General features: G+C 35.7%; 1 protein-coding gene across 1 annotated transcript in view; it reads right to left on the bottom strand.

Moving 5' to 3' along the window:
• PRMT3 (protein arginine methyltransferase 3) overlaps positions 1 to 18,883 on the bottom strand; it is a 131,707-nt gene that overhangs the window by 88,983 nt on the left and 23,841 nt on the right. Inside the window, exon 9 of the mRNA XM_078058303.1 lies at positions 16,547 to 16,668. Coding sequence (XP_077914429.1) covers positions 16,547 to 16,668 — 122 coding nt within the window. The remainder of the gene's footprint in view (positions 1 to 16,546; positions 16,669 to 18,883) is intronic.

The following is an 18,883-nucleotide window of genomic DNA, read 5'->3' on the forward strand; positions in this document are numbered from 1 at the left end:
TGAATTAATTTTTCCACATAGTATCATGTTCATTTTCTTCCATAATAATACCGACTGATATGGTGGAAAAACTATTACAAGGGATAGTTTCAACTTCCCTGAAGAAAAAAAATCACTAACCCAAAGGATTACTTTGGTATCTTTGTCAAAAATCAATTAATCATATATGTATAAGTTTATTTCTGGACTTTCAATTCTGCCTCAACATTTAAATATGCATCCTTATGCCAATACAACACTTTCTTGATTACTACAACTTTAAATTAAGTCATAAAATCTGACAGTATACATCCTTCAACTTTATTCTTCTTTTAAAAAATTCTCTTAGCTATTCTAGGTCATTTGTGTTTTCATATGAATTTTAGCATCAGCTCTTGGTAATGTAATGCACTTTTCAGTGTTAATATCTTAGACATACTTTGTTAAACTTACCCCTAAATGTTTGATGATTTTGGTTGTACTGTAAATACTATATATTTATTTAAGTTTCAATGTCTACTTGTTTGGGACTACTAATAAAAAGTATAATTAATTTTCATATTTTCACCTTAAATCACATAACTATGGGATTTTTAGTGGTTATTTTATATATTTCTTTTTTTAACATTTTACTCCTTTATTTTCTTTATAGTTAACATACAGAGTTATATTAGTTTCAGGTGTACAACATGGTGATTTATTTTATAAATTTCTTAGGATTCTACATGTATATGATCATGTCATTTGGGAGTCATGAAAGTTTTACTTCCTTCAAATCTTTTATTTCCTTTTCTTGGTTTATTGCCCTTTAAGTTAGATTCCCCAAGACAGCAGTGAATAGAAGTGGTGAGAGTGTACATCCCCTGCATTCATTAACTGTTATCAAATATGACACTACCTATCTTTATCAGGTAACAAAGGTCCTTTTTTTACTAGTTTGCTGAATTTTCCTTATGAGTTTCAAATTTTGACAAATAATTTTTCTGCACCTATTAAGATGATTCTACAGTTTTTCTTTCTTTTCTGTTAATATGATAAATTATATTGACTTTCAAATGTTAAACTTACCTTGCCTTCCTAAGATAACTCCACTTGGTCATAGCTTATTATCCTGGATGGATTCAATCTGCTAATTTTCTGTTAAAAACATTTCCATCTCCTAGACTTACCATGGTGATTATTCTGTAATGTATATAAATGTCTAATCACTACGCTGTACACCTGAAACTAATACTGTATATCAAATCTACTTCAATTAAAAAAGTATGTTTCCCTTTAAAAAAAAGAAAATAGGACGCCTGGGTGGCTCAGTCGGTTAAGCCTCTGTCTTCGGCTCAGGTCATGATCCCAGGGTTCTGGAATCGAGTCCCACATCTGGTTCCTTGCTCAGCAGGGAGCCTGCTTCTCCCTCTGCCTGCCACTCCCCCTGCTTGTACTCTCGTGCTCTCTCCCACGCTCTCTCTCCAGCAAATAAATAAATAAAATCTTAAATTTTATGTTCATAGGGATGTTCATCTATGTTCATAGGGATACTGGTATGTAGTTTATTTTCTTGGAATATGTTTGACTTTAGTATCACTGTAATATCAGCCTTATAAATTATGTTGTGAAGGGTTCTGTCCACCTCCAAGAGTTTAGTATTACTTCTTCATTAAATGTTATGAGAAATTTGCTATTTGAGCCTGCAGTTTAATTTGTGGGAAGGACTGTAATTACCAACTCATTTTATTTATTTATTTAAGATTTTATTTATTTATCTGAGAGAGAGAGATAGCGAGAGAGCCCAAGTAGGGGGAAAGGGAGAAGCAGGTTTCCCACTGAGCAGGGAGCCTGATGCAGGGCTTGATCCCAGGACCCTGGGATCATGACATGAGCCAAAGGCAGACGCTTAACACACTGAGCCACCCAGGCAACCACGAACTCATTTTATTTACTAGATCTAGGTATATTCAAATTTTCTAGTTCTTTTTGAATCAATTTTGATAACTGTCATTTTTCAGAGTATTTTTCCATTTTACCTAAATTGTCATTATTTATTGACATAAAGGTGTCTGTAATATTCCTTCATTATCCTTTGTCTAGAGGATCTGTAGTGATGTTCCCATCTTCAATCCTAATATTGATAATTTGTATCTTTTCTTTTCTTCTCGATAATTCTAGTTAGAGATTTATTAATGTTATCTTCTTTAAATAAATTTCGTTTTCATTAATTTTCTCTATTATTTTGTTTTGTATTGCACTGATCTCTGTCTTTACTTTCTTTCTTAGGTATATTTCACTTTTCTTTCTCTACCATATCTTTTTTTTTTTTTTTTTTTTTAAAGATTTTATTTATTTATTTGAGACAGAGAGAATGAGAGAGCGAGAGCACATGAGAGGGGGGAGGGTCAGAGGGAGAAGCAGACTCCCTGCTGAGCAGGGAGCCCGATGCGGGACTCGATCCCGGGACTCCAGGACCATGACCTGAGCCGAAGGCAGTCGTTTAACCGACTGAGCCACCCAGGCGCCCAAAGATTATTCTTTTTTTTTTTTTTTTTTTTTTTAAGATTTTATTCATTTATTTGACAGAGAGAGACACAGCGAGAGAGAGAGGTAACACAAGCAGAGGGAGTGGGAGAGGGAGAAGAAGGCTCCCCGCGGAGCAGGGGGCCGGATGCGAGGCTTGATCCCAGGACGCTGGGATCATGACCTGAGCCGAAGGCAGACGTTTAACGACTGAGCCACCCAGGCCCCTCTCTACCATATCTTAAGATGGAAGCTTAGATCATGGATTTTAAATGTTTCTTCTTTTCTAATATAAGCATTTAAAACTTTAAATTTCCTCTTGGGTATGGCTTTAGCTGTATCCCACAAATTCTGATACACTGTGCTTTTAATGCACTTCAAAATATTTTCTAAATTCTTTCTCTTGTTATTTCTTCTTTGAACCATGGGTTGGTTATTTAGAAGTGTGCTATTTAACTGCAACACAAGTGACACACAAACTTTAAAATATTTACTATCTGGCCATTTACAGAAAAGGCTTGCCAACACTTGCTTTAGAGCACTACAGAAGCATAGCTAAGACTATACAGTGAGAAGATCTAGAACAGAAATAAATGAGGTCACAGAAAGAGAAGAAATAAAAATCCTTGAAGAAATAAAGGATGAGGGACACCTTCATTGTGCACTCTTTGTTGAAGATTTTGTCTTTGTTTTTGATTTATTGAAGCTGTACTGTAATGTATGGATTTAAAAGAAATTAGTCTTAGATTCTTTGGATTCATCTATGGCTTAATGCTTTTTGTCAATTGTAGAAAATTCTCATCCTTTCTCTTTTTTTTAAAAGATTTTATTTATTTATTTGCCAGAGAGAGCGAGAGAGTGTGAGAGTACAAGCAGGGGGAGCGGCAGGCAGAGGGAGAAGCTGGTTCCCCACTGAGCAAGGAGCCCGATGCAGGACTCAATCCCAGGACCCTGGGATCATGACCTGAGCTGAAGGCAGACACTGAACTGACTGAGCGACAGACACTGAACTGACTGAGCCACCCAGGCGTCCCTCATCCCTCCAATAAAAATAAGTTACTCTGACACATGACTTCTTAATAGCAACAACAGAAACCAGAAGGTAAGGAATGATAATACCAATGAACGAGAGCAGAGGTGGGAAAACTTTTTATTAAATTCTCAAATAATAAATATTTTAGACTCCCAAGCCATATGGTTTCTGCTGCAACTATTCAAGTTTTATTGTTGGATAAAAGCAGCAATAGACAATATGTAAACAAAAGGGCACGGCTTGTCCTAACTTTATTTACAAAACAGGTGGCTGGTCCATGGCTGAAGTTTACGGACTTCCATACTAGAGCATTATCACACCAACCCACAATCGCCATGCAGAGAAAAATATCTCCAAAACAGAAGCAGATTATATTTTGAGCAAACCAACACCATTTTGATTTTGTTTGGCTACAGCCATAAGTGCAGAAAATGTTAAAGAATTAGTTCAGGAAGAAGGAAAATGATCTGAGATAGTCAGTGAAATACGAAGGAATAAGAAAAGAGGATGGACTTACGGGTGAGTGAATACAAAGGATCATGAACCACAGATTCTAACCAGGGTCAAGCTTTACAATTTCAAAAATACAGGCAATTAAGAGGTCCTAATTAGAGAGAAGTCTGGGACATTAAAGGCAGATGCTTTGGTCTTTCCTTCTCTACGTCAGGCATGTACTCTTTCACCCAGTGTAGACATGATCTCTAAGTAAGGAGCCCCTCTCCATGTACCAGATTGTTCCCTACTATATGAGTCTCTTGATTGCTAATATCTTTGAAATTATTAATGAAGTTTAATACTGGGTAATATCTCTGGGTAATCAGGTTTGTGTGAATCTACTGGAAAATATGTTAGCTCAGGGTAGCGCTATTAGGAGAACTCTCATACAGATCCATGAATCACAAAGGCTCAGGGTACTTTTTAAACCAGGAAAAGAAGGGGACTAAAAAAATAGAAGGATCTAATCCTCAGATGGTTACCAAGACATCTTTGGTATGAAACGGGAAAACTCAGACTCGGAGAAACTGGCCACTGGCCTGGCAGGGATTCATGGGCAGAGGAGAAGACACGGAAAAGTTCTACTCTCTGGCTGTTACTAGCATGTCTGATAAATGCTAGCCCTTTCAGGGAGGAGATAATACCAAGAGAAAAAAAAACCTGTAAGAACAGTTTTTCCTCTCACTGGAAGGCCTCCTTATGCTTATATGGCTACCTGGGGAGATGAAGTATCCACTAGGAAAGTAATGAACTTAAGGCTATGGGTTATCCCAAAGATGATATAGGTAGATGGAGGACAAAGTCAGAGGACTCCTGAGTACTGAGCCTATTTTGTGAAAGAAATAGGGCATTTCACAAAGACGTACCAGAAAAGCCTAGTGAATCATTATGGCATGGACAATCAGGAGGATGCATCACTTATTTTATATACAACAGAGTAGAAAGGATTACTTGGGTTGATGATAGATCCATATGTTGCAATGAACAGGTGCTTCTAGGTGGTACAACAACTAAACTGCTCAGTAAGTAAGAGCTGAGCTACAGTATACCTACCCCATGAGGGTAACTGCTCTGCCTTCTTCCCAACACACAGATAGTCCTCTAAAGCAGAAGGAATGCTGTGAGTGCAAGTAAACTTAGACTGACTTTACAATAACAATATAATTGAATGCTACTGACAGAGATGATGATAGATGTGGAATTCAGTGACTCCTCATTCTTGAGCATTTTATGCAACCTTGTAATATGTAATCAAGAGGTAGTATCTGATTACTTTAATTACCAAGAATGGGACTGCATGATGTTGCTGACATACAAAAGAAAGGGGGAGTGACAAAAGAAAAAATGGAGGAAGCAAAAACCAGCTCACTGAGAAGGACAGTTTATATGGCTTTGGAAAAACAGTGTGAAAAAGAGGAATTAGATGAGGTCTCTACTAAGGAGTTAGCAACAAGCTTTGTAAAGGATGGTTCATATCCTAGTAGGGTCATTAGGGTCTTTATAGGCTTATTCTAAGCAGAAATTATTGCAGAAAATGTTATAAGAAGAAATTAAAACAGCTGACTTGTGATTCATGCACAACCTTTACTGTGGGATATTCAACCCATGGGTGAATTTTCCATTAAAAGTGAATTAATGTCCTTGCATTATCCAGGAGGTTAGAAATATTAACAATATACTTTGATATATTTTAATTTCCAATGTCTGTTTCATGTTCCTTATAGAAATACAATTGATTTTTGTATATTAATTTGTATTCAGCATCTTGATAATTTTATTACTGGAATAATTTATTTCTGGTTTATTTCTAAAGTCCATATTTATAAACATACCATTAGTGAATATGAATAGTTTTCTTTTTTCATTTTCAATTCTCATAGCTTTCTTTTATTGCCTTGCTGTACTGGGATCTCCTTTACAGAGTTAACAGAAGAGGTGATGGCAGGTATCTCTGTCCTGTTCCTGAACTTAAAGCAAATGCTTTCAATGCTTCATCAAGATATGGGCGTAGGGCTTGTGTTTTTTTGTAGATACAATATATCATGTTAGGACATTCCTTTTTAGCTCTAGTTTGCTAAGCATTGTAATACATGGATACATTGAATGGATATGGAATTTTATCAAACCATTTTTTCTGCATCTATTGAGATGATCTCAGTAGACTGTTCTGGCTGATGTTCTCACACTTAACCAACCTTATATTCTTGGGATAAACTTTACCTTCCAATATATTGCTCAATTAGTTTTCTAATATTTTGATTAAGATTTTTGCATGTATGTTCATGAATGAGTAATCTGTAATTTTCTGTTCTACTGCCTTAGTAGAATTTCAGTATAAAGGTTATACTGCCCTCATATATGGGTGCTTGATTCTTGACAAAGATGAATGACACTGCAAAGCAGAGAGGAAAGAACGGTCTCTGTAATAAGTGAGACTGGGACAACTAGGTCATTTAAACAGATTACAAAAAAACAAAACAAAACAAAAAACAAAAGAATAAAACTGGATCACTACTTCATTCCATATACAAAAACAATGCCCAAGAGATTACAGGCCTAAATGTAAAACACAACTATAAAGCATTTACAAAAGAATACAGGAGAATATCTCCATAAAATTTCTTACTCAGCTCACAAATAGCCTTAAACAAGAATTTTGCTATGTGGAAATTGAGAATTTCAGTACATCAAAAGACACTATGAAGAAAGTGAAAAGGCATGCAAGAATGAGAGAAGACATCTGCATTACATAAAACCTATAAAGAACTAAAATTTTAAAAATATAAAGATCGTTTACAAATAAAGGAGAAGATCCAACTCAACAAAAATCTGAGAAAAGGTATCAACAGATATTTCACAGAAAAGGAAACTCAAATGGCCAATAATCACCTAAAAAGGTGCTTGGCCTCATTAATCATCACAGAAATGCAAATTTAAGTTGCAATGAGGTGCTATAAGACCAATTGGAAAAAAATAGAAAAGATAAGACAATACCAACCAGAACTGTTATGTACAAAAAGTTTGTAAGAAAATTTTTCATAATAGCTCTAACCTGGAAAACTAAAAAATGTCCATCAGGAACAGATCAGAAAATTGTGATATAGTCATCCATAGCATTCTTTACAATAATAAACATGAATGAACTCCATTACACATACCATGAATGAACACTAAAAAATAATGTTGAGCAAAACAAGCTAGACAAAAAAATGCATAATATATCATTTTGTTTATTTAAAAATCAGAGTTGAGTAAACTATTTAGATGGATGGCGATGTAAGTGGTTAAAGTATAAAGCACACAAAAGAAGTAATTACTATCAAAGTCAAGCCGGTAGCTCCTCGATCAGGCAAGGGCAGCATCTGACTGGAAAAGGGCAAATGGAGGTGGGTGGGATTCTATCTATAGTGTGGTAATGTTCTATTTCTTGTTATTTATGCACTTTTAATACATATGTTACATTTCACACAAAAATTTAAAAAAAGGGATGCTTTATCATATTTGGGTTTTTTTTCAAATAAGTACTTAATAAAATTCTTTCTGATAAAACTGCTGTAGTTGCTTACTATTTACTGAAATATATATATATATTTTTTAAAGACTTTATTTATTTATTTGACAGAGAGACACAGCGAGAGAAGGAACACAAGCAGGGGGAGTGGGAGAAGGAGAAGCAGGCTTTCCACGGAGCAGGGAGCCCGATGTGGGGCTCGATCCCAGGACCCTGGGATCATGACCTGAGCCGAAGGCAGACGCTTAACGACTGAGCCATCCAGGCGCCCTATTTACTGAAATATTTATTAAGGCTCTAACAGTTACAAACACTTCAAAGGAAACAAAAAGTGAGCTTCTTAAAAGAGCAAAATGTTCCCATTGCCTAGAAATATCTTGAGAATGCTAATGCTGAAACAAGATGTGTTCTGTAAGAGGCCATCTGCTCAGGCTGTTTATTGTCTGCTACAAGTCATAATCCTACTTGCATCAGTAATTACTTGTTCAAATATAAATATAACAGGAAAGATTAAGATTTTAGGCAATACACAGAAAAAAGACAAAGGCCATAATTCCCAGTAATTCTGTATTAAACAGCTCAACACAGATATCATTCACATAGATAACCCCTTTCTTGAGACTGCTCATCTTAATCACCACCTGATTTCCCATTCATGAAAAAAACTATACTTTTTACTGACTTTTCTCAAGTGGCTACTCACTAAACCTTTCTTTAGCATAAAAGCATGCCAAAAATTCTATCTCTAGAATCACCTGCTTAGAAACTAGCATAGCTTTAATCTATAGAAATATGACACTGTAATAAGAACAGTATTTTAATAAGTCTCTTAACTAATCCAGTAAGTACTGAAATCATCTATTTTTCTGAGTGGAAATTTTGTCAGGAAATAAGATGGGAAAGTATTGGTTGTTCTATCGTAAAAGTAGCAATTAACTTTTATTTCATGATACAGGAACATCAGCATGATTAATTACCTTATATTGGGCATACAGAGATGAAAGACACAGTCCACACATTTAAGAACATGGTCTAAGGGAGAGAGAACAGTAAACAGCATAGGGTATCACAGAGCTTATATAAAAAGCCCTGAAGTAAGTGAGGGACATTTGAGTTTAACCAGGAAAAGAGCACCCACAAAAACATATATATATATATATATGTGTGTGTGTATATATATGTAAGGGATATATATATATATATATATATGTAAGGGAGGGTCATCTCTGTGTGCACGTGTCTGTGTGTGTGTAAGAGAAATGGCAAATTTGAAGAACTATAAATAGTTCACTATGATTAGAACAGTAAGAAGTATACAGTGACAAAGTTGAGAGGTAGAGGTGATGCTCAAGAGTCTAGATTTTATTTAAAGGCAGTAAAGAGTCATTTCAGGATTTTTCAGAATGGGAAACATAGGATCAAATGTGTAATGTCCTTCTGTCCAATGTGACTTAGATTAAAGACCTGGTGTAGGTCCAAAGAAGAACATGGTCTAGTAGGGAGATAAATAAAAGCAGCATAAAGCATCACAGAAGTTCATGCAATGAAGACCTGTAATCAAGCAAGTGGCATTTAAAGTTTGTGACAAAATTCATCTAGAAGAATACATGAGTGCTAAGGAAGGGCAGGGAGGGAATATCCTGATATAAAAATGTATAAGGTTTACATAATAATACTTTGCTTTCATTTCACTATGGCACCCAAGCACAGATACTTCTCTTTTGTTCCCAAAGCACAACGAAATGACAATAAAGCAATGTAAAATACAACAGTAAATTGATAAATGCATAAAGATTTTAGAAGGTGATATCAAAGAAGCAAAGATTCTGATAATTTAGTGGGAGAAAAAGGGAGACTAAATTATATTGGTAAACTTGTCAAGAAGGCTCCAGTGCTTGGTGCACACAGCAGAGATTAGAATGGAGGTGGAGGCCGTTCTTCACAACACAGAGCCCTGGGGTTAAGAGGATACAAGGTAGAAGTGACAGACACTGAAAAATCAATGGAAGAAAGGGAGGGTTCCCTCCACTCCCCTCAGAAACAAAACACATTCCAGCTACCTTTATTAAAAAAATCTAGTCCTCTATTCATAAATGCAAACAAAAAAACAAGGATTCTTTTTTTTTTTAAGATTTTATTTATTTGACACAGAGAGAGAGAACACAAGCAGGGGGAGCTGCAGAGGGAAAGGGAGAAGCAGGCTCCCCACCAAGCAGGGAGCCCGACGTGGGGCTCGATCCCAGGACCCTGGGATCACGACCTGAGTTGAAGGCAGACACTTAACAGACTGAGCCACCCAGGTGCCCCAAAAAACAAGGATTCTTAACCATTTGACACAAATGGCAGATGTAAGTATATCCCATGAAAAATAAATACTACCAGGCAGATCATTTCAAATGCAGGCCCCAGACATGGAGTCAGAATAAGGCTTGTATTCCTCGAATACAATGAACTGCCTCCCTCCCAACTACACTACAGGTGTGTAGTTGTGGAATTCCTAACATTGAGAACATTTATTGTTTAAAATTAGCAATAACTCAGCTTCTAATACAATGAAAAAAAAAAACGATGAAAAGAATTGTCTGGATTCAAGCAGAGAAAATGGGCTTTCAGGTTTGATGTTGATTTGCTTTGTTTGATGTCCCAGGTCTTGAAAATTCATTAATTTATAAACTCATTCATTAAATAAGTATTTAAATTGAATACCTACTATATGCCACATTACCTTTCCTGGTGGTAAAAAAAGAGAAAAATCCCTATCTAACCTTGAGGAGCTGAAATTCTGGAAAAACTCACATTTCTATGTATTTCATCTCCTGACCTAAAGCTTTAAAAATTTACAAAATGCTGATAGTGATCTCTCACACTAGGATCACAGGTAATCTTTAGTTTCTTCTTTATCATCTCTTATGTCTTCCCAACACAAAACACATCCTTTTCCCCTTTCTTTTTTACTTAAAGGGGAGGAGAATTGAGGAGGGAAATCAGTCTGGCTGCCCTGGAGAGAACAGACGACAGCCGCTGGGAGGCAAAGGCAACGTACGAATAACCGAGCTGGTTACACGCAGCTGTATGAATTCAGGTGAGAAATGTAAGAATGGGAACTAAGACATGGATTCAAGACACGTCAATAATAGACGCGGAATGGATTTGAGAAACATTAAGGATTCTCAGTTAACAGGATTATCTCCAACAGGAATGTTGGTAAAAAAGAAGCAAAGGTTAAGTATGAATCCCAGGTTTTCAATTTTTACCCGTGAGAAAAGCATCAGTGCAGGTCTATTCTCTCAGGTCTTATCTCTGTAACCATGGCAATAATTCTTGACCAAACTCTAACAAAAGTCCTGAACATTCACATAATTATTGTATAATGATGCTATTCTATATGCCCTAAGCCATGGACCAGGATCAACCAGGATGACAGCATGTTTAAAGTAAACATGAATATTCCTGATGTGTACCTGGTGTCTGACATGCATTTACACCATGGAGGGGGGGCGGGTCATAGAGCAGGTGCCTGTATGACTAGCTCTCTTTGAGAACTATGGACTCTTTTTTTTTTTTTTTTTGAGAACTATGGACTCTTAAAACTCAAGCAAACTTCCTCAGGCAGAGACATCTTACATGTGTCTCTGAGACTTGCAGCTAGAGAGAAAAGTACATCTTGTGTGACTCTTGCAAAGAAAGGATTACTTGGGAGCCTCTCTCTACATGACCTCTTTACTGATGGATATCTTTTTCTTGCTGTCCCTGAACTGTGTCTTCTGCTATAATAAATCTTAACTGAATACAACTTTATATTGAGTTTTAGGAGTTTTCCCAGTCAACTACTGGACTACTGGGTAGTCATGAGACCTTCAAAACAGGATCACTGAGTGGGAGGGAAATTAAGGGTTTGGTGGGGTGGGAAAGGAAATGAATTTAATTTTCTTGCACAGTGCCTTGATCACCTTCATTCCTTCATAAGAATTCTATGGCTTTTGAGCAGCAAATATGTTTTTTGCCATTTTAGCCTCATCAGCTGTTCAAAATTCTCTGCAGCTTTAACTCACTCTTCTATGTTATTTCTATTAAATTTAGAAATAAAATATGAAGGAACATCCTTATTTCAAGAATTTATCCTGGTATATTTTGTGATCTTGTTCCAAATCTGATATAGGGGCTACCACTATCTTTAAAATCATTATGTTAAGTTCATTCTTCTCAAAGACCTTTATTATGCATTTGCAGTGAATCAGACACTTTGCTAGGTGTTCGGAATAAAAAGATTAAGAAAATACAGCTCCTGTCCTAGAATCCAGAGGACACTTATATAAACATGACAACAGATCAAATATTCTCTAGGCTTTTCTTTGTTTCATTTCTAACAACATTCTAGATACAGGCAATATAAAAGATTGCATCTTTAATGTCATAGTGAGACTGAAAGTATTGGATTGTAGCTGTATGATGGATCAACCTTCTCATGAAAGCTCCTCTGCAATAATATGCAGAAGTCTGAATAATGAGCTATTCCATGGCTGCGTCAATGAGAAGTCAAAGGCAGCCCGAGTAATGGTAAAAATATTACCAGAAGCTATCCCTGCTTCCTGAGGGTGAATACAATATACAATTGTCTGGCAATTCAATAGCTCTGCTATCCTTAGGTAAGTTTATGTTTCTAAAATGATCATTCACGGGGCGCCTGGGGGGCTCAGTTGTTAAGCGTCTGCCTTTGGCTCAGGTCATGATCCCAGGGTCCTGGGATCGAGCTCCGCATCAGGCTCCCTGCTCGGCGGGAAGCCTGCTTCTCCCTCTCCCACTCCCCCTGCTTGTGTTCCCTCTCTCACTGTGTCTCTTTCTGTCAAATAAAAAAACAAAATCTCTTCAAAAAAATAAAATAAAATGATCATTCACTAAAGAGTTCAAAGTACAACAGCACGAATAAGAACCAATTTTCCTTCCTTCCATATTTCACTTTGCGTTCTATTTGCCCCTGCTAATACAACATCTTTGAAAACCTATATTCTACTTTATTCATGTCTGCAACCTCAAAACTGCAAACCTGACCTTCTTCTTAAGGCCAAACATGTATATATTTATATGTGACATATATATATATGCCCTAATATACATGTCAGTTTACATTAAAATCAGTATTTACTCCATTCTAAACTCATTTCTTTAGAAATATTAGATCTTTTTTGAAAAAGGAACACAAATTATTTTATCATATTTTGAACGTAATTCAAGGACTGTAAACTAAATATATTTAAAAGTAATGAAAAATGCATTTTAAAAGTGTCCCTCAGGGCGCCTGGGTGGCTCAGTCGGTTGAGCGTCTGCCTTCGGCTCAGGTCACGATCCCAGGGTCCTGGGATTGAGCCCTGCATCGGGCTCCCTGCTCCGCGGGAAGCCTGCTTCTCCTTCTCCCACTACCCCCTGCTTGTGTTCCCTCTCTCGCTGTCAAATAAATAAAATATTAAAAAAAAAAAGTGTCCCTCTTAGAATTTAAAGTGCTTTTTTACAGATGTAAGCTTACAGAATTTTATAGAAACTCTGCTATGTACAGATCTCTGACAAAATAGCCTCAGAAGAGCAAAGACAACTCACAGCCTGCTAATTGGAAGAGTTGTTTTCACTGATGATAATTCTAGAAAGCTCCAGTATACAATAATAGACAAGTATAAGAGAAGTTGAGAGGGGGTGCCTAGGTAGCTCAGTCAGTTGAGCGTCTGACTCTTGGCTTCAGCTCAGGTCATGATCGCAGGGTCATGAGATCCAGCCCCAGGTCAGACTCTGTGCTCAGCATGCAGTCTGCCTGAGATTCTCTCTCACTCTCCTTCTGTCTCTCCCAACCACCCCCCATGGATGCATGAGCTCTCTCTCTCTCTAAAAAAAAAAAAAAAGAAGAAGAAGAAGAAGAAGAAGAAAATCTTAAAAAAAAAGAGAGAGAAGTTGGGAGTAGATTTCAAGGGTGAGTACAGAATAAAACTGGCCAAAGCTTGAAGTTTAATGGTATAAGAGAGTAGAGACTATGAATAATTGAAAAAAAATGCAGAAAACAGAGTCACCATATTTTGGGGGGATAGCTACAATGAATGATTATTTTAGAAACATAACCAACAAAATATAAAATATTATTTGAGGCACTGGTACCAAGCTAAACATACCACTATTACTACTAATTAATAATATTACAATTACTGATAAAATTTAGTAAGCAATTACACGCCAGCCACTTTGTAAAGCACCATAAACGGATTCAATCCTTATAACAATCTTATGAGATAGTTACCACCATCAACCTCATTTTATAAAGGAAGAAACCAGAGATTAAAGAAGTAATTTCCCCATTATTATGTAGCTAATTAATCAAAAACAAAACCAGAAACCAAGTCATGCAATTCTAGATGCTGAGAGAAATGCTATGCTGCCTCCTCAACCAGTAGAACAATGAGCCAGTAAATTGTGAGAATATTAACAGTAAACTGTTTCCTGCATTTCCTTTTAGAGAGACACTCACAAATAGAAGAACAGAAGTTCTTTTACCCAACAGTATAAATTTCAAAATTTCAAACGAAAGACAAGGGAGAGATGCTTATAGACACTATGGAAATAACTATCTTTTTCACAATGTAAATAGGCAAAGGACAATATCTCCAAAGAAACAGTTTAATGTTGGCTTATCCAAAACAAAATTTATCTAAAGCAAAAAGGTCTGATTTTAAACTCTATCGGTTCTAAGTAAAGCAAATTACTGAATACAACTAACACATGCCCTGTAAGTAGTCAAACGGAGATACAGTGCAGTAGATTAGCTGTGAAGATGAACTATGGAGTCAGGCTGCCTGGGATCTAATCCTGGCTCCACTACAAATAAGGAGATTTACTTAATCTCTGCCACAATTTCTTAATCTCTATAATAAGGATAATCATATACTGTAATTATATCTACCTCAAAGGAAATTCAATACAGTATTAATGTTAGCAATTTTTATTATTAAAATGAAGTACCTAAAACTGAGTGCTAAGTCATTCTCAATAAATGCCCTATGCAAAAGTTCCATACACTGCAGCACTAAATTTTATATACAATGAATGTGAATATAATCATTGTATAAAGATATTTCTAAAAAGGCACTAGGAATTCTATGTGAAATAAAATGAAACAAAACAAAACAATACAAAGTAAAATGAGTGTTATCACTATCCTTTTCTTCCATAAAGGAATTAAAATGAGAGCACATCTAGTCTCACTTTGTAGAAACCAAAAATAAAAATTAATACATAAATGTACATGGTCTTTTATAAGATTAGAGCTTCAAACAGAAATATCTTATCATAATCTTCCTATCAACAATAAGTCTTTGATAATTCTTCTAAAACAATCTCTTGTTTAGAACACTGGTTCTCATATTTGTTTGGATGGCAATGCACAAGCAAGTGAGGGTGCTCTTTACGGAAACCCCAAAATGATGATGATGTCCTTACTGGTATCCTAAGAACTAGGAAAAACTTCACTAGATTACAGAGTTGCCTATATACATGCAACACATATGCCATTTTCTCCAGTATGAAAATAATAACCACAAACCCAGAACTATGAAAAATCTAAGCAAGATCAATGTAATTTTTTCATTAACATTAATTTGGTACTTGTTAATAGTAGTTAACTTTTGAATAACTATTACGTGCCAAGCAATATGCCAAAGAAATTTATACGTGTATCTTACTTGTAACTTACCTTGCTCATAATCATATGAGGTATTCATTATTATTTTTATTTTGACAGTGAAATAGCAGGTGTCAAAAAGGTTAGATATAATTTAACTGAAGTTCAAATAAGTGGTAAGTAGGAGTGAGGTTTCAAACCAATCCTGACTCAAACCTTGCACTTTGAACCACAACACTACACTTCTACATTATGCGATAATATCTAAAAGTTTAAACATCTTACATAACTATATTTAAATTTAATACTATTAAGAAATAATTAATATTAACCAATTTTAAGAACAGAACGTAAGTATCAATGGGAGGACATTTAAGAACTCTTGTTGGGGATTTAATGTATGCAGGTGATTATAGTTAGTAATATTGTATTTATATACTTGAAGGTTGCTAAGAGAGTAGATCTTAAATGTTTTCAACACAAAAAGAAATGGTAATTACATGATGCAATGGAGGTGTTAGCTAATGTTATGGTGGTAGTCATTTTATAATAAACAAAGGTATCGAAGCAATACATTGTATTATCTTAAACTTATACAATGTGATGTGTCAATTATATCTCAATAAAGCAGGGGGGAGGCCGTGAGGGAGAGAATTGCTGAGAAGTTCCTATTAGTTATTTACTCTGAAAATTACTCCTAAGTTCCAAGTCTAAGGTGCTTTGTTAAGTATACAGCTAAAGAAATCTAGTTCTATAAGCTGTAGTTCAAATAAAAGGCCTTGCTGCGACATAAGCCAATTGTAAAGTCAATCCTCGATCAATTAACCTAACTTAATTCCTCAAAGAGAGGAGATATTTTTAGAGAATAAAATTAAGTTTTAGGGGATAAACTAAATCCACTCTGCTTTGTTTGTAGTCATTTCGGAATTTACTTATTTTAATTTGAAGGAGGCACAAAGGTTAGTGTTGTAAAAAAGAAAAAAAAATAACCCTTAGTCTTTAGTCGGATTGTTATTTGCTAAAGGAAACATTACTGAAATAAATATTCAGTTTTGTTGAGTCTTCTAACAATATTACCCTATATGCCAACGATTTCTAATTTTGTATTATTATAATTAGCATATTTATAGCCATAACTGGAAAGATAGGAAATTATATAAAAATAATTCTCATCAATGAGAACTGTGAAAAGATTGTTTATAGCTCAAACATGCCTAGCTCAATCTAACCTAAAATCTTATTATTCTGGAATGAATTTTTACTAAAAGACACATCTTGAGTCTGCACTAGATAGCTATTAAGGACAAGAAGACCTGTCAAATCATCATATTTAAAAATTATCTTAAGTCAAGCCTTAAAATACATCTACCTTATGATATCCATTGCCTGGTAAAGTATTTCAGACTGATCAACTCCAAGAACCTTCTTTGCCCCAGCTTTAGCTGCAAACATAGAGAGAATTCCAGTTCCACAACCAACATCCAGAACTACCTGGTGTAATAAAAAAACAGATGTTACTGAGAAGGTCTAGTATTTTAAGTTCTATTCATATATTTTGACATTACTGGCAAGGAACAGACCACAAAATTTAAAAATTTTACAGATCGACGATGGTAGTAATTTCTATTTGAAGAAACTGAAGGTATCATTACAATGGGTTGTTTTAAATTCTTTTTTTGAGGGGGGTACATAAGTTCTATGCCCAGCATGGGGCTTGAACTATGACCCCAAGATGATCAAGAGTCTTGTGCTCTACTGACTAAGCCAGTTGTTTCATATTCTCAATAGCATGTTTGGCCATATTCTGCTACAATCAGTTGCAACAATGTAAATTAAGAGATGTTTTATATGAAATAAGCAATTTCCACAGATTTAATAGGGAAGTATTCTGTTTCTAATTTCCCTACTGTCTGCATGCTCTAATTTAGGCTTAGTAATTCTAAATTTTAGCAGAAATAAACTTTTGCAAGTTTGAAAGGCAGGAATTAACTTAAGCAGGACAGCCTGATCCAATACAACTAAAAAATGCTTATAAAGGAATCCTAGATGTAGAGTATTGTCATATTCCCTCCATTTCCAAAATTAAATATTCAACTCATTTAAACAATACAGGTACAATAAAAATAAATTGGCTTCCAGAACTTCAAAATATAAGTTTTAAAAATGATGAGCGCCTGGGTGGCTCAGTTGGTTAAGCGACTGCCTTCGGCTCAGGTCATGATCCTGGAGTCCCTGGATCAAGTCCCGCATCGGGCTCCCTGCTCGGCGGGGAGCCTGCTTCTCCCTCTGACCCTCCCCCCCTCTCATGTGCTCTCTCTCTCTCATTCTCTCTGTCTCAAATAAATAAAAAATCTAAAAAAAAAAATAAATAAAAAAAAATAAAAATAAAAATAAAAATGATATGTGGGGCACCTGGGTGGCTCAGCTGGTTAAGCATCTGCCTTCAGCTCAGGTCATGATCCCAGGGTCCTTGGATCGAGCCCCGAAACAGGCTCCCTGTTCAGCAGGGAGCCTGCTTCTCCCTCTCCTCCCAGCTTGTGCTCTCCCTCACTATATCTGTCTCTCAAATAAATAAATAAAATCTTTAAAAAATAAAAATAAATAAAAATGATACTCATTACCATTGGTGAAGGTAGTAAGAACCAAAGTTTAAGATGATATTGGGAACAGGTAAGAAGCAATTATTTCTAAATCAAGAATTGCATGTTATTTCCAAGGTAGTATAGTGCAACCTGCTTGTCAATAAAAAACAAAAACAAATTGCTGAGGACACACATTAAGCAAAGTACAAAGAGATATATACTATTCTGTGAAATTATTGAAAACTGTAGTGCCTTAAGTCTTTCATTATTGATGGTCTAAATCCTATGCACTTATCCCAAAATACGAAATGATTTCAGTATTCTCCTGTAAATATTCACAGTTAAGAGCAGGCACTGATCACAGTGATGGGATATGGCCAAACAAGACCAAGTCCCTGTCTTAATGAAGCTTACCATCTTGTGGAGAAGACCAATGAATAAACAAATAAAATAATGTCAGGTAGTAGTGTTATAAAGAAAAATCAAGCATCAGAGTAGAGGTTAGAGCAGGGAAGAGGGGATATATCTTTTCAGAATCTTAAATAGGTCTGTGAATATGTTTCTGACACATGTGAGCACAGAACTGAAGGCAATAAAGGAGCATGCCATGCAGAGATTTGGAGGAGTGTCTTCTGGCCATGGACGATATTAAAGGCAAGGCACAAAATACCAGGCAAAGCAACACCATGTGGCTAAGCTGGGTGAGAAAAGGTTGCTTGGAGGTGAGGTCAGGGGTTAAGAAGGGCCATATCACATAGAACTTTTGGATTTTATTCTGAGTAATGGGAAGCTACTGTAAGAAAAATAGAACTAGAATTAAGAATTTATTAAATTGTTCAAGAATTATTTTACTCTTCAACTAGGTAATATAGTCACATAGTTTACACACCAAAAACTGTATTTATTTATCCTTCAAGAGACTTTCTATGCAAATATAACACCATACATTTTTTTCCTTCCCCTTTCTACACAAATGGAAGCATACCCACTGCCCTCGCTACACACTGCTCTTTGTATTTAACAATGTAATGTAGAGATCTTCCTGTATCAATTTACAGAACTTCTTTCTCTCATACAGTTGTATAGGATTCCATACTATGGCTGTACCAGAATCTACTGATCTA

The sequence above is a fragment of the Halichoerus grypus genome, chromosome 11 (assembly GCF_964656455.1).
Source record: "Halichoerus grypus chromosome 11, mHalGry1.hap1.1, whole genome shotgun sequence".
In the NCBI taxonomy this organism is placed as follows: Eukaryota; Metazoa; Chordata; class Mammalia; order Carnivora; family Phocidae; genus Halichoerus; species Halichoerus grypus.